General features: G+C 55.4%; 1 protein-coding gene across 4 annotated transcripts in view; it reads right to left on the bottom strand.

Moving 5' to 3' along the window:
- The window catches only part of PITPNM3 (PITPNM family member 3), a 98074-nt gene that overhangs the window by 14535 nt on the left and 70295 nt on the right, over positions 1-13244 (bottom strand). For 3 of the 4 annotated variants that reach the window (XM_070478918.1, XM_070478917.1, XM_020882858.2), the window contains exons 5-12: positions 12474-12550; positions 11725-11960; positions 8338-8527; positions 7817-7939; positions 7007-7191; positions 3429-3601; positions 2100-2270; positions 163-354 (exon numbers count right to left, since the gene is read on the bottom strand). In XM_070478918.1, the coding sequence (XP_070335019.1) occupies positions 163-354; positions 2100-2270; positions 3429-3601; positions 7007-7191; positions 7817-7939; positions 8338-8527; positions 11725-11960; positions 12474-12550 (1347 nt within the window). The remainder of the gene's footprint in view (positions 1-162; positions 355-2099; positions 2271-3428; positions 3602-7006; positions 7192-7816; positions 7940-8337; positions 8528-11724; positions 11961-12473; positions 12551-13244) is intronic. The other variant, XM_070478919.1, reaches the window with a different exon arrangement.

The raw sequence follows: 13244 nt of genomic DNA, 5'->3' as shown, positions 1-13244 counted from the left end.
GTCCAGGTCAGAGGTCACAGTTCTCTCTGAGGTCAGAGCTCAGTCTAGATGTCCTGTTCCTCTCCTCCCCGGTCCTCAACAGCCCTGGCAGGGAACCAGTGCCCACCCGGAGGAAGCCCCTCTCCCGTGAGTCCAGGCGCGGCCCAGGAGACCCTCACTCACTGCGGGAGGCACCCACGGGGGCCAGGCTGTCCGAGGACTCCGAGCTTTCGCTGGAGCTGCCCTGGCTGATCCTTCGTGCCCGGCGCTGGGATCTCAGGGCCTCAGGGGGTGAGGCGGGGGCGTCCAGCAGCGGCGGGCTGCCCCGGGAACTACCCTCCAGGAAGAGGGCACTGTGGGTGTGCAGGGCATCAGCTGGAGGGGGAATTTCACAGTCAAGTCCTCATGGTGGTGGGTTTAGTCGCTAAGTCGGGTCCAACTCTTGCAACTCCATGAACTGTAGCCCGCCAGGCTCCTCTATCCATGGGATTCTCTAGGCACGAATCCTGGAGTGGGTTGCCATTTCCTTCTCCAGGGGATCTTCCCGGCCCAGGGATCGAACCCTGGTCTCCTGCATTGCAAACAGATTCTTTACCAACTGAGCTATGAGGGAAGCCCAAAATAGAGGATAGCACGCCTGAACAAGGACTTGAAACCTGGACCCTCAGATTAAAATTCTGATGCTCTACCAACTGAGCTATTTAGCCCCGCCTCAAGGCCAAGTGGTGGATCTCAAATGGAGCTGCCCGGGCTGTGCCAGCCCCATGCTGGCTGAGAGTCTGGGCACCTGGGGAGGAGCCCGCACCCCTGACTGAGACCCCTTCACCAGGTACCCGTTGGTTTCACATCCTCCAAGCCATGAGTTATACAGGCACAAGTCAGGGTCCCAACCATCACGTCCAACCCCAGCAGAGCTGCCAAGGGCGCCTCTGGGACACTGCACCCAAAGCCACAGCTGAAGTCGCAGGTGACAACCACATGCTTTGTAGCATACTCCTCTGGGAGCCTCGGAGGATTGCGGCTGAGCCTGGACATAAACAAGCCTGGGGGCAAGGGTGCCCTTCGGGGGCAGGAGGATGCCCTGGCCATAGATGGTCACACTTTAGGATGCCCTTCTCCCTGGTGACTCAGAAGGTAAAGAATCTGCCTGTAATGCGGGAGATCTGGGTTTGACCCCTGGATTGGGAAGATCCCCTGGAGAAGGGAATGACTACCCACTCCAGTAATCTTGTCTGGAGAATTCTATGGACAGAGGAGCCTGGCAGGCTATAGTCCATGGGGTTGCAAAGTTGGACACGACTGAGTGACTTTCATTTTTCTATCTACAGAACCCCTCTATCAATAAAAACTCCTGACAAAACAGCACTTTGGAAATTAAGTTTCCTTTAGATGAGGCAGGAAGGGGTAAGCTGGGTTTAAGTCCTGAATGAGATACATGCATGGCAGCACCCCCCACCACCACCACCACCACTCCAGTCTGGCCCAAATCTCTGAACGGGGTCTGGCTAAACTTTCAAGGCTCTGATCTCCAAGACCTGACTGTCCATCCCAGGCCTCCCCTTGGCCTTACCCCAGTCCATGTCCAGCTCACCCCATGTGAGCCCCACAGGCCACTGGCCCTCCCCCAATCCACCTCCCTTGCTCCTGCTGTTCCTCCACCAGAAGACCCCTCAAGCCTCACGCTCTAGCTCTTTTCCACATGTACAAATGCTTTGAAGACTCCCTCTTCCAAGATGCCCACCAGAGTGACCCACTCCCTGACCTGCACCTCTAGAGTCCAGGCACTGGGAATAACACTCAGCGTGGACCCCAGACTTGCAATCAGGTTGACATCTCAGTATTACGCAGCCAGTGTTACGCTGGCCCCAGACACAGGAGCTAATCAGGGGGCAGAGCCCAAAGATGCCCCCTGCAGAGCAGGAGCTCGCACAGATGGGCTGCTCCAAAGGCAGATGAGTCAGCAGTCTTCCTGTCCACCGCCCCCCCCTCAAGAGTACACAGACTTTGCTCAGGTGAGTCTAGCCACCCTGACACCTGACAGCTTGGAGGGGCTGGACCAGGCCCCACCTGCATGGAGCCCAGCCTCCAGCCCAGCACACTCTGACTCCCTGAGCGCCTACCGAGGAGGAGGGGCTGTCCGTCGCCCAGCGGGAACCTCTGGTAGCGGGGCACGCTGACGGGTGGCACCAGATGGAACTTGGGCTCCAGCAGAGGTTCAAGCCTGGAGGCAGAGGGGTCTGCGCAGTGGAAGAAGCTGTAGATCTGACTGCAGGCAGGACGCACCTGGAAACCTTGGAAGGTTGGGGGAGGACACACAGGAAGCCCTTTGAACACCTGCTGCCTCGGTCCTAGGAGGCTCCTCCTCTGCTCAAGAACCTGCCATGGCTCCCTGCTACCAACAGGATCAGAGCCACTTGGTTCAGCTTGACCCTCAAGGCCTTGCCAGCCTGCCCCACTTGGAAGCACGACTGTAGGCACCCAGCACTGGGGCCGTGATGGACAGCTGCTTTCCATTCTCTATGCCTTTGCTCAAGCTCCCCCTGCTCTTAGCAAGATGTCCTCCACTATTTCCATTGATCAAACTCCTTTCAATTCTGGCTGTCTCCTAGTTGCTACCTGATCTATGAAGCAGACCTCGGGTCCTTCATTCAGGATCAGCTACCTCTTCCTTCTGCCCAGCTCAACTCCCAGACCCGGGGTAGTAAGTAAACTTAGTCTGTCAGAGCCGGCAGAACACTTCTCCCATTGACCAGCAGGTGTCTCCACTGAGGCCTCATCGCATCAGTTCGCCGCCCTGTCCGTCTCAGTCAAGGCGCTGGACCGTCCAGCATCCCGGGAGCCCTAGGTTTCCTTAGCAACGTTAACAGCGGCTGTGGGATTCTGCCTTGTTTCCCCTACTTCTATCAGAGCCCCTCCACCCCCGACTTTGTATCAGCGATCAATAGCCGTAGTGCAGGTTGTTGGTAAGCTTTGCTCTGAGGGGCCTCCAGCCTCCTATAGCCTCAGAGTCATTGCTAACCATCTTCTGGGGCAAATCACCTCTGGGAGTATTTCAGAGGAATGGGGGAGGGACATTCAAGGCTGTGGGGACCTTGAGAGCACAAGGTGCTGAGGTGGAGGGGGGCAGATCTGCAGGTGGCAGTAAGACTGACCTGGCTGCAGGGGGCCTACCTGGGCATTGGGGAAGGAGCGGGAGGGTACAGTAGGGTTTCTCTTCCCAGAGAGCATGACAGCCAGGCAATGGGGCCTGTGATGGGGAGTGAAATCCATCGGGGAAGTTGCCTCACTCTCCCTCCTGCCCCCACCCCTTTCTTCTTCTTCCTCACCTCTCTTTCCATCTACCCCCAATTCTCTGGTCCTCCCCACCCCCACTCTCCCCAGTTCCAGGCCCTGACACAATGGCCTAGTGACCCAAAGGCATCTCAGGCCCCAGCGAGCATCACACCCACCATCCAGTCCGGGCAGCACCGTCCTCCGCATGGCCAGGACCAGGCCCAGGGGCGAGCCAAAGAGGAAGAAGTCGGACACCTCAAAATCCAAGCGGCCCAGGCTGACCTCGGGGGCCTGGGGACCCCCGGCCGCTGGGGACTCGGCTTCATCCTTCAGCACATTGGAGTGGATGCTGGCCCAGGGAGGAAGATAGGGGAGTGCAGGTTAGGGGAGGACTGAGCTTACAGAAGGCTGAGCACCGAAGAATCGATGCTTTCGAACTGTGGTGCTGGAGAAGACTCTTGAGAGTTCTTCAGACAACAAAGAGATCAAACCAGTCAATCCCAAAGGAAGTCAACCCTGAATATTCATTGGAAGGACTGATGCTGAAGCTCCAATACTTTGGATACCTGATGCAAAGAGCCAGCTCATTGGAAAAGACCCTGATTCTGGGCAAGACTGAGGGCAGGAGGAGAAGGGGGCAACAGAAGATGAGATGGTTGGATGGCATCACCGACTCAGTGGACATGGGTTTGAACAAACTCTGGGAGATGAAGGTGAAGGACAGGGAAGCCTGGTGTGCTGCAGTCCATGGGGTCACAAAGAGTTGGACATGACTTAACGACTGAACAACAACAAGCCTGAGGGAGTGAGCACCTAGCAGGGCAGCCTAACATCTGAGTTGCAGCACCCAGCCCTCTATCTCTGCGGCAGGGCTCAACCCGTGACCCACTTGCCTGATCACCAACACAAACTGGTGACCATCTCAGCATCTGCTACCAAGGCCTGGCCAACATTTGGCTAAGGCAGGAGTCAGCCAACTTTTCCTGTAAAGGGCCAGATGGTAAATATTTCAGACTTTGGGGTCCATATTGCCTCCATCACATCTACTTCACACTGCTGCATGGCATTTGGGTGATACGTGAATAAACCCATGTGACTGTGATCCAATAAAACTGTCTTCCTTAAAATGGACTGAGCACCTGAAAACCTAAGCCTCCTGCCCCATCGTGCTAGTCTTGTGATGGCCACACTGAATTCCTGCCCTGTCCAGCAGAGAAGCCCAGCCTGGCCAGACAGCTGGGTGATATCGGTCCTGCCAGGATGAGGGCTTTCATGGTAACTCATGTTCTAGGCAACCCGCAGACACAGATGCAAACAGCTTGGTCTTTCCTCCCCTCCAGCTCAGAGGAAACCGAACTTAAAGAGAAACACACGAGCCACACAGAATTCCAATAGTTCCCACCCCAGGCACCCGTTGCCTCAAAGAGCTCAAGTTGATGTGCAGACCCAGAGCAGGCTGCCAAAAATAGGCAGGAAAACTGGGGACCTCCCGAAACTTTCAGCTGCATTTATTTAGGTACCACTCAGGGTTTCAGAAAATCCAGTGGCATAAGATCTATGAATACATTTTTGTTATTGTTGTAGTTGCTAAGTCCCAGCCGACTCTTTTGCAACCCCATGGACTGTAGCCCACCATGATCCTCTGTCCATGGGATTTCCCAGGCAAGAATACTGGAGTGAGTTGCCATTTCCTTCTCCAGGGGATCTTCCCAAGCCAGAGACTGAACCTGCGTCTCCTGCATTGCAGGCGGATCCTTTACCACTGAGCCACCTGGGAAGCCCCATGAATCCATTAATGGAATGCAAATTCCACCAAAATATGCAAGTTGGAGGAAAAAGGGGATTTTAGAAATAACCTTAGTAATGTGTGCCAGTCCCCATCGCCTGTGGGCGAGGGTCTGGGCAGTTGAATCTGAATCCCCACACACCCTCTGCCTCTTGCAATGTGAGCATCTTGCAGTGAGGATGACGACCCTGCTGTTTAACAATTCATATTCCATGTACAGCGTGGTCCCTAAACACATACCAACTACTTAATTGCCAGAGAAACAGCCATCTGTCCCTACACCAGAGGGAAGAGCTAGCTGCACTGGACCAGCCACTGAGAGCCTCCAACTTCACGTCATTCTCCAAATGTGGGGCTTTCTTAAAGGATTTTTCAAGGATGAACCAGAAATGTTATGATTTTACCCTGCAACCTGACTTGAAATGTAGCTACTTCTCTCAAGAATAATCTTTCAGAGGGCCTTTGAATAGTCAGAGATTTAAATATGCAGAGCCTTTGACCTAATAATTCCTCCTCCAGGAACCCATCTGAATAAAACAGCCCTAATACATACCTAAACATTTATGCACAAAGATGTTTCCAGACTGCTGTTTATAATCGTAAAGAATTGGAAAAAAGCCAAAGTGTCCAGTTACTGGGACTGTGCCAGATATCATCCATTCACTTAATAAAACATTATTAAGAATATTTATCAGCATTTTTCATTATATGCTGAAAGACCATAATGTAAGAGTTTTGTTTCTTTTTTCTCTAAGTAAACCTACAGGCAAATCTTCCTTGCTGGCTCAGACAGTAAAGAATCTGCCGGCAACGCAGGAGACCTGGGTTCAATCCCTGGGTCGGGAAAATCCCCTGCAGAAGGAAATGGCAACCCACTCTAGTATTCTTGCCTGGAGAATCCCATGGACAGAGAAGCCTGGCAGGCTACAGTCCATGGGATCACAAAGACATGACTGAGCTCTCAGACGTGACTGAGCAACTAACACTTTCACTTTCACGAGCAAAGCATGTAAAAAACATACTGAAAGGAATTAATACTCCAAAGTGTTAGCAGTGATGAGAGGATACATTTTCCAAATGTTGTGATGACCTGGTCCTACTTATCATTTGGGTAGAAAGGCAGGAAGGAGGATGGGAGGAGAGAACTGAGAGAAGGGGAAGAAAAGAGGCATTCCTTCTCACTTGGACTTATGTTCAATACTCATATGAATCCTGAAGAAATACTCGTATGAATCCTGAATAAATGGTTGGATGGCATCACTCAATGGATGTGAGTTTGGGCAAACTCCGGGAGATGGTGAAGGACAGGAAAGCTTGGCGTGCTACACAGTCCTTGGGGTCAGAAAGAGTCGGAAAGACTGAACAACAACAATTCATTTAACCAGTGTCCGTTAACATACTCCTTCTAGAAAGTTAAGCGGTGGGCAGTTCATGGAGGGACCTGACTGGTCTTTGAATAAAAGTGCATTGCTTACGGCAGAATCTAACACAACGTTGTAAAGCAACTATACCCCAATTTACTGGATGCCGGGCACTGGGAGACCCCGGCTCTCCAGTTACTGGTTGTGTGATCCACGGAAAGATCCTGACCTGCCTGGCCTTTGCTGGCCCATCTGAGAAATACCAAGAACACAATTCTAAGAAATACAAAACCCACCTACTTCTGTTCTTTCACCAGATTCTTAAAACTATCAGTGAAGTAGGCTGGGCAGCATCTACCCTCTTGGTGAGACCACCTGTCCCATCTCTCTGCAAGCTGAGTGGGTGGGGTTGGCAGGCACAGCGTGCAGAGTCCCAGGTCTGTGTGCAGGGTCCGTGGGGAGTGGCCTCAGTTCCAGCACTTCAGTGCTGGTCCCTGGGCCCCCCATAGAAGAGCCTGGGGCATATGGCTGGTCACAGGCCTCCAGATGACTCTGGGCTGAGGACGCGGTGCTGGAAGGCAGCGGGGCAGGCACAGGGAGCGGCTACCTTGATAGGAAGGCGTGATGCTGGGTGATGGCCTCGCAGTCGTAGGTGGAGGAGTCGCTCTGCTTCCGTGGCAGTGGCCGCTTGGGCTCTGCATCCTCCAAGGCGCTGGAGACGTCGATGCTGCTCTTGCTGAGCCGCTTGCTGCCGGCCAGGCTGCACTCCTCCTCCGCCACCACCGGGGCGTCCTTGAGGGCCGAGCAGAGGACAGGAGGGCGCTGCGGTCACTCTGGGGACCCAGGACAAATGAACCCCCTTCTCCTAGGATGCGAGAGGCAGTACTTCTTCCAAAAGGAGCGTGGGAGCCACAACACAAAAAAATGGTGGGATTTTAGGCACAGGGCTGTCCCCTAAGTCCAAAGGGCTCACTGGAGGAACTTTCCTGACCTTCCAGTGGTTAAGACTCTGTGCTTCCACTGCAGGGAGCGCCGGTTCAATCCCTGGTTGGGGAACTAAGATCCTACTTCCACACGGCCAAAAAAAACCCAGAAAATTTCTTGAACTGAATTTAAAAAATGAAAATACAAAATATCAACTTTTTAAAATTATAAAATAAAAAAAAAGCAAAGGTCTCAGCAATCCAGTGGGACTCTGGAGAGCTCTCTGGGGACCTGATGCTAAAAGAGCCTTCTCCGGGCTTCAGTTTCCTCACCTGTGATAGTAATCTCCCACCACTCTTGCAGGATTGTGAACACTTGGTAACCTGGATGTCACAGCACCAAACAGGACTAACACTGCTCCCCCACGAGAGGCCCTGCTCCCCGGCGGGCTCCCGAGGACATCCCCTCCCCCACCCCACCATTGGGCCCACACCTGGGTGCTGCTGAAGCTCCCCTTCCGGCTGCTGCTGCCAGGGCTGTCACCCGTGGGCCCCGCGCTGTAGCAGATGGCATCGAAGGCCAGGAGGCCCCCCACACAGTCCCCGATGAGGCACACCTGCAGAAGGCAGAGCTGGGACTGCGGGCCTGCCCATCGCCACCCCCTCGCCCCACACCCAGCCAGAGTGCAGGCAGCCGGTCCCCAGGGGAACAGGAGCCTGTCCCAGGGAGGCACTGAGCATCCCAACAGGGGGATGGGAGGGTCAGCTTGAGGATGGGAACCAGGCTACAGTCAGGGTCGGACTTGGGCCATGGATCAGCGTGAGCTGAAAATCAGAACGCAGGGGCTGACCTCAGTTTTCCTATCTGTAAAATGAGGACAGACCCAAAGATCTCAAAAGCACTCAGGACGTCAGAAGCCAGGGCTGCGGAGCAGCCTGACCTAGCTCTCCCCGGCAGGCCCCAGCCTCTCTCCGGCAGGGGCCAGGTCAGGGAGGTGAGGGCAGGCTGTCCTACCTGCCCACTGAAGCCAATCCCATCGGGGGACTTGAGGAACTCCGCGTACACCTGGTTGGCTCTCTCGATGACAGTGGCGACCGCATCCTGGTACTGTGGGGAGGAGATGGCCAACAAGGGCAGGGCGGCCAGAGGGACGTGGTCCTGGCTGTTGCTGAGACAGCCCGCGTCGTGGCTGAAGGGGTTCAGGCTGCAGACAGGAGGCCAAGGTAAGTCCACCTGGGACCAGGCAGGAGGGTGGCCTTGGAGTTGTGGACGGGGCGAAAGAGAACACGCAATGACCAGAAACCGGGCCCTGGGGTCGGGGGCTCTTTGGGAGGACCCAGGCAGGAGACAGAGCACCAGCAATGTGTCCTAGGGTGGGGGGCGTGGCTAGCCTGTGATGACCCCCTGTGTGTCCATCCTGTGCCAGCCATGATGTGGCCCCTGGAGTCTCCCTCGACAGCAGTGCTCTCTGCCCTTTTCTTTGCAGCCTCAAAGGACACACCAGTTATGAGGAGGCCACTGGTGTGGGTCAGAATGGGGGTATGTCAGGACTTCCCCAGTGGTCCAGTGGTTAAGACTTCATGCTTCCACTGCAGAGTTCAATCCCTGGTGGGGAACTAAGATCCCACATCCATGCATGCTAAGTTGGTTCAGTCGTGTCCGACTCTTTGCGACCCTATGGACTGTTGCCTGCCAGGCTCCTCTGCCCATGGGATTCTCCGGGCAAGAATACTGGAGTGGGTTGCCACGCCCTCCTCCAGGGAATCTTCCCCAACCAGGAATCGAACGAACCCACATCTCTTGTGTCTCCTACATTGGCAGATGGGTTCTTTACCACTAGCGCCACCTGGCGGCCAAAAGGGGGTGGGAATATGTCATCATGGCAGACTTCCTGGAAGAGGTGGGGTTTGATCCATGACTCAAGGAAGTCTTTAGGGAAGCTAGAAAGAGGAGAGAGGGTGTGCCAGGCTTAGGGCTCACACACCAGCCATGCGGCTGCGTGTATGGTATCACATCTGTCTTTCTGGGGAGGGGATCCAGAGCCTTCATGGGCTTTGCAGAAAAGTCTGTGACCCCAGAAAGGACTGAGAGAGCCTGTTGTGCAGCATCCTCCAAGTTGACTGACTGTCGGCCCCTCCATGGGCTCCCCCACTTCTCTGCCTCCCTCTCTCTGGGTAGCTCAGCTTCATCTGGGACCAGCTCCCAGTGGCCCGTGCCTGCCTGCACCCTCACCCATCCTACCTCTGACCCCAGGGGCATTGAGCCCAGTTGGCTGTGAGGTTCAGCAGAGGGGGGAACTGTACACCCCCTCCCCAGAGCCTGCCCTTCCCCCAGAGTCCAAGCTCAGGCTGACCCAGGACCCAACACTGAACCCAACAGGAATCTGATAGAAATTGAGGAAGGTGACAGGGTGCAGGGTACCCTGGGCAGGTGACAAAGATCTCCTGCTGCACAAGTCCAGACTAACAGCCATTCCTCATCTCCAAAAAAACACAAATTAGAGGAAACAGCCCTCAATTGCAGCCGGAGAGATTTTAATTATCTGAGAAAGAGCTCCCTCCCAGCAGTGATTAGGGCTGATTGATGGCCCAGGCAAGATGCTGCCTGGGGGAGCTCTGGGCTCCCACTTGCTGGCCCCTCCAGTGTCCACAGGCCATTTGTCTTCCTGAAGATCAGGCCTGGGCTGGGTGACCCAGCTCTGGAGGTCAGATGTCCTGGGGGCGAGGGGGTTGCTGGGGGACTGAGATTGATTGTGAAGGAACACAATTAACTCCAACTGTTGGAGTGTGACAGACAGAGCCTTCATTCAGCCCAGCTTCCCAAACTCGCAACAGAGTCAAAGCCCGGAGGAAATCAGGATAGGATTCCAGGGCTCCTCCCCTCCGGATTCAGACGCCCCAGGGGGAGGCCTACCGCCTAGCAGTTTAACAAAAATCACACCCGGGATCTGGGCCATTAACCACGTTGCGGAAATACTGTTTCCTTCCTGAGCTAATCTCCTTCCTTGCAACTCTGATAGAGATCTGCCCAGCCCGTGCTCTGGGAACACAGATGACTCTAGAAGCAGAGGAGACTTTCCTTTCTCCCTCAGAGGGGACGTGTGAGACCCCTGCACATCCTCCCCGTGCCCCCACCCCAACCAGCGGAGCTGAGCCCCTGCTCCACCCCCCAGGGAGTTGGCACCAGGCTGGGGGTCCCTTTCTACCCTTCCCAAGAGGGCTCCTCTTTGCAGAGGCTGTGAAAGGGGGTAAAGCCCAGGAAAGCGGCACCACTGGCCTCCCTCTCACCACACTACAGAAAGTTCCCGGCTCCAGTCCCAGCTATCTACCACCCGTCCTACCTCTGTCCCCAGGGGCATCGGGGACACATTAGACACTGCTCTGTAGGTGCATCCAGGGCTCCCGACTGGCTCCAGGCACCCCCTCCAACAGGGAGGGCATCTGGGGAGCACTGGGCTCCCGGATCAATGGACAGGATCTCCCACAGGGCCTCAGGTCCTGAGGGCCCCTGGTTTCTCCGTCTGTCCTGCAGAGGTTCCAGGGCAGGTTTGGATGAGGAGCCAATGAGAGCACACTGCCTCACTCCCAGCCAGTGGGGTTCCCTTCTCCCGCCCCGGCCCACTGCCCACCAAGGGACAGTGCTCCAACGAGGATGGTGACGCGAGTCACAGCCAATCCCTGAGGCCTACCGTGCGCTTCACACATACTTGCACAGAATCCTCACAAAAACTCTAAGACATGGTGGATATACCATGATCATCCCCACTTTACAGATGAGGAAACAGACAGGGAGATGTTAAACAACTTCCTGTGCTTTCCACCCCACCCCCAGCCCCGGTCACACAGCTGGAACTCAAACTCAGGATGACTGAAGAGCCCACGCCCCTCACCAGGTTACACTACTCTCAAAGCACACCCCAAAATCACCTCCTCCAGGAAGCCTCCCTGGCCTTCTCTCTGAGTGTCCACAATGCCATGTGCCATCTCCATCAGGGCACACATCTCTACTGGCTCTGACTGTGTGGCTCAAGAGTGGGGCTGCCTGGCTTTGACTCCTGGGTCCCTGGGCTGCATAACCCTGGAGGAAACTGCTTAACCTCTCAATGCCTCAGCTTCATTATCCGGGCCAAGACCAGGGCCTGCTGAGCACAGCAAGGGAGTCTGAGCTATCTATCACAGGGCACCAGCACCACCCAGCCCTGGGCGGAGGAGGATTCAGTGCGTGTTAATCCCTTTAGACTCCTGCTGACCACTTCCCTCCGGCGATGCTCATGGTCAGTCAGGATCTGACACCCCAGGGAGGCCTTGGCAGGCGCCCACCTGCCCATGTGGCAGAGGCAGCCCCTCTGCCTAGGCAACCCCAACCAATTCAGCCAGCCAAAAGAAGCAGAAAGGAACTCACTTGGAGACAAGCGAGAAAGCCTCTGAGCAGATGGCAGGACAGGGGACGAATTTGACGAGAATGTGGCCCAGGGCCGCGGGGAAGTGGGCACGCGTGACCTTCTCCAGCACGGAGCTGAAGGTGTGGATGTCGGCCACCTTGCAGGATGGGTCCCCCGAGCCCGTGTCCAGGACATTCCCCCCGTGCAGCACCAGCAGGAGGACGTGCGTCTTGCAGGAGCGCTGCGGGCAGCCTTCCTGAGGGGGACATCAGTCAGGATAGAGAGAGACAGGCAGTGGGGTGGGGTGGGGAGGGGAGGCAGGGGGCACACGGAGAATCACACACACACAGGGGAGTCTGATGGCACCTCCTGTGCATTCAGAGTGCAAGCCCCAAAAGACTCTTCCTATTTGTACGGGGGCTGGAAGCCCAAAGGACAGTGTGTGTTTGGTCGCTCAAGCCTATCTGACTCTTCTGTGACCCCATGGACTGTAGCCCACCAGACTCCTCTGTCCATGGGATTCTCTAGGCAAGAGTACTGGCATGGATTGCCATTTCCTTCTCCAGGGGATCTTCCCGACCCAGAGATCAAAACCCTGTCTCCTGCATTGGCAGATGGCTTCTTTACCAGGGAAGCCCAGAGAGGGACAGAGACCAGCACCAGGTCACACAGAAAGTCCAGTGAGGAGCTGGGGTGGCCTGTCTACCGGCTAGGGACTCTTCCCAACTTTCTGACCCCAGAGGCGGCCCAGACACCCCCAGAAACCCACCTCATTGTCTTCGTGGATCTCGATGCTTCCTTGGGCTGGGAACCTCTGTCTTCTCAAGGAAACCCGGTACAATTCTCCTGTAGGGCGGGGAATGGAGAACTCAGCATCTCCAGGCCTCCCTCACAGAGACTGGACACTTCCTGGGCCCTGGCTGGCCCATGGCCTGGGCTCCCAGGAGAACTGGAACAATAGCATCTGGAGCTTAGAAGAACCACGCCGCCGAGCCCCCACCTCCTACATCAACACAACCTAAAACCTTTCTCCTCCTCGGGAAAGGGAGGCGGGCAGTGAGGCCGGACATGAGGTCCCTGAGGCCAGGAGGGGTGTCCCAGAAGGGAACTCTCCTGCTCTTTCTTCCTCCCCAGTAACTTCAGCAGCAGGATAAGTGTCATCTCATGATTCCCAGTATGGATGGAAACTTGAGCCAAGCATTCTCTGAAAAATAACTAGAGGAGCTGGATAAAATATTTTTTTAAAGATCTGCTTGAAGCCTTCAAAGTGACTGCAAAGCCTTAAATGATGGGACCCCGGTGCTGGGGAGGTGGAGCCTCCAAGAGGCAAAGCCAGCATCTGGAACCATGCATGCTGTCACTCACGAGCTTCGGGGCCAACCACTGCCGGGAATTTTCCTTGCTTCTCTCAGCCGCCACCTCCTCCTCCAGGAAGCACTTCTGAGCATCCCGCCCTGCCTGAGCTCCTGTTCTACATACGTGCAGGATTCTGGACACGACAGCTGCAGACCAAATCTGGCCCGCCGTCTGTTTTTGTAAA

This window comes from Odocoileus virginianus, chromosome 17 (assembly GCF_023699985.2).
Source record: "Odocoileus virginianus isolate 20LAN1187 ecotype Illinois chromosome 17, Ovbor_1.2, whole genome shotgun sequence".
In the NCBI taxonomy this organism is placed as follows: Eukaryota; Metazoa; Chordata; class Mammalia; order Artiodactyla; family Cervidae; genus Odocoileus; species Odocoileus virginianus.
Note: the sequence above shows the minus strand (reverse complement) of the source record. Positions and strands in the feature narration are given on the sequence as shown.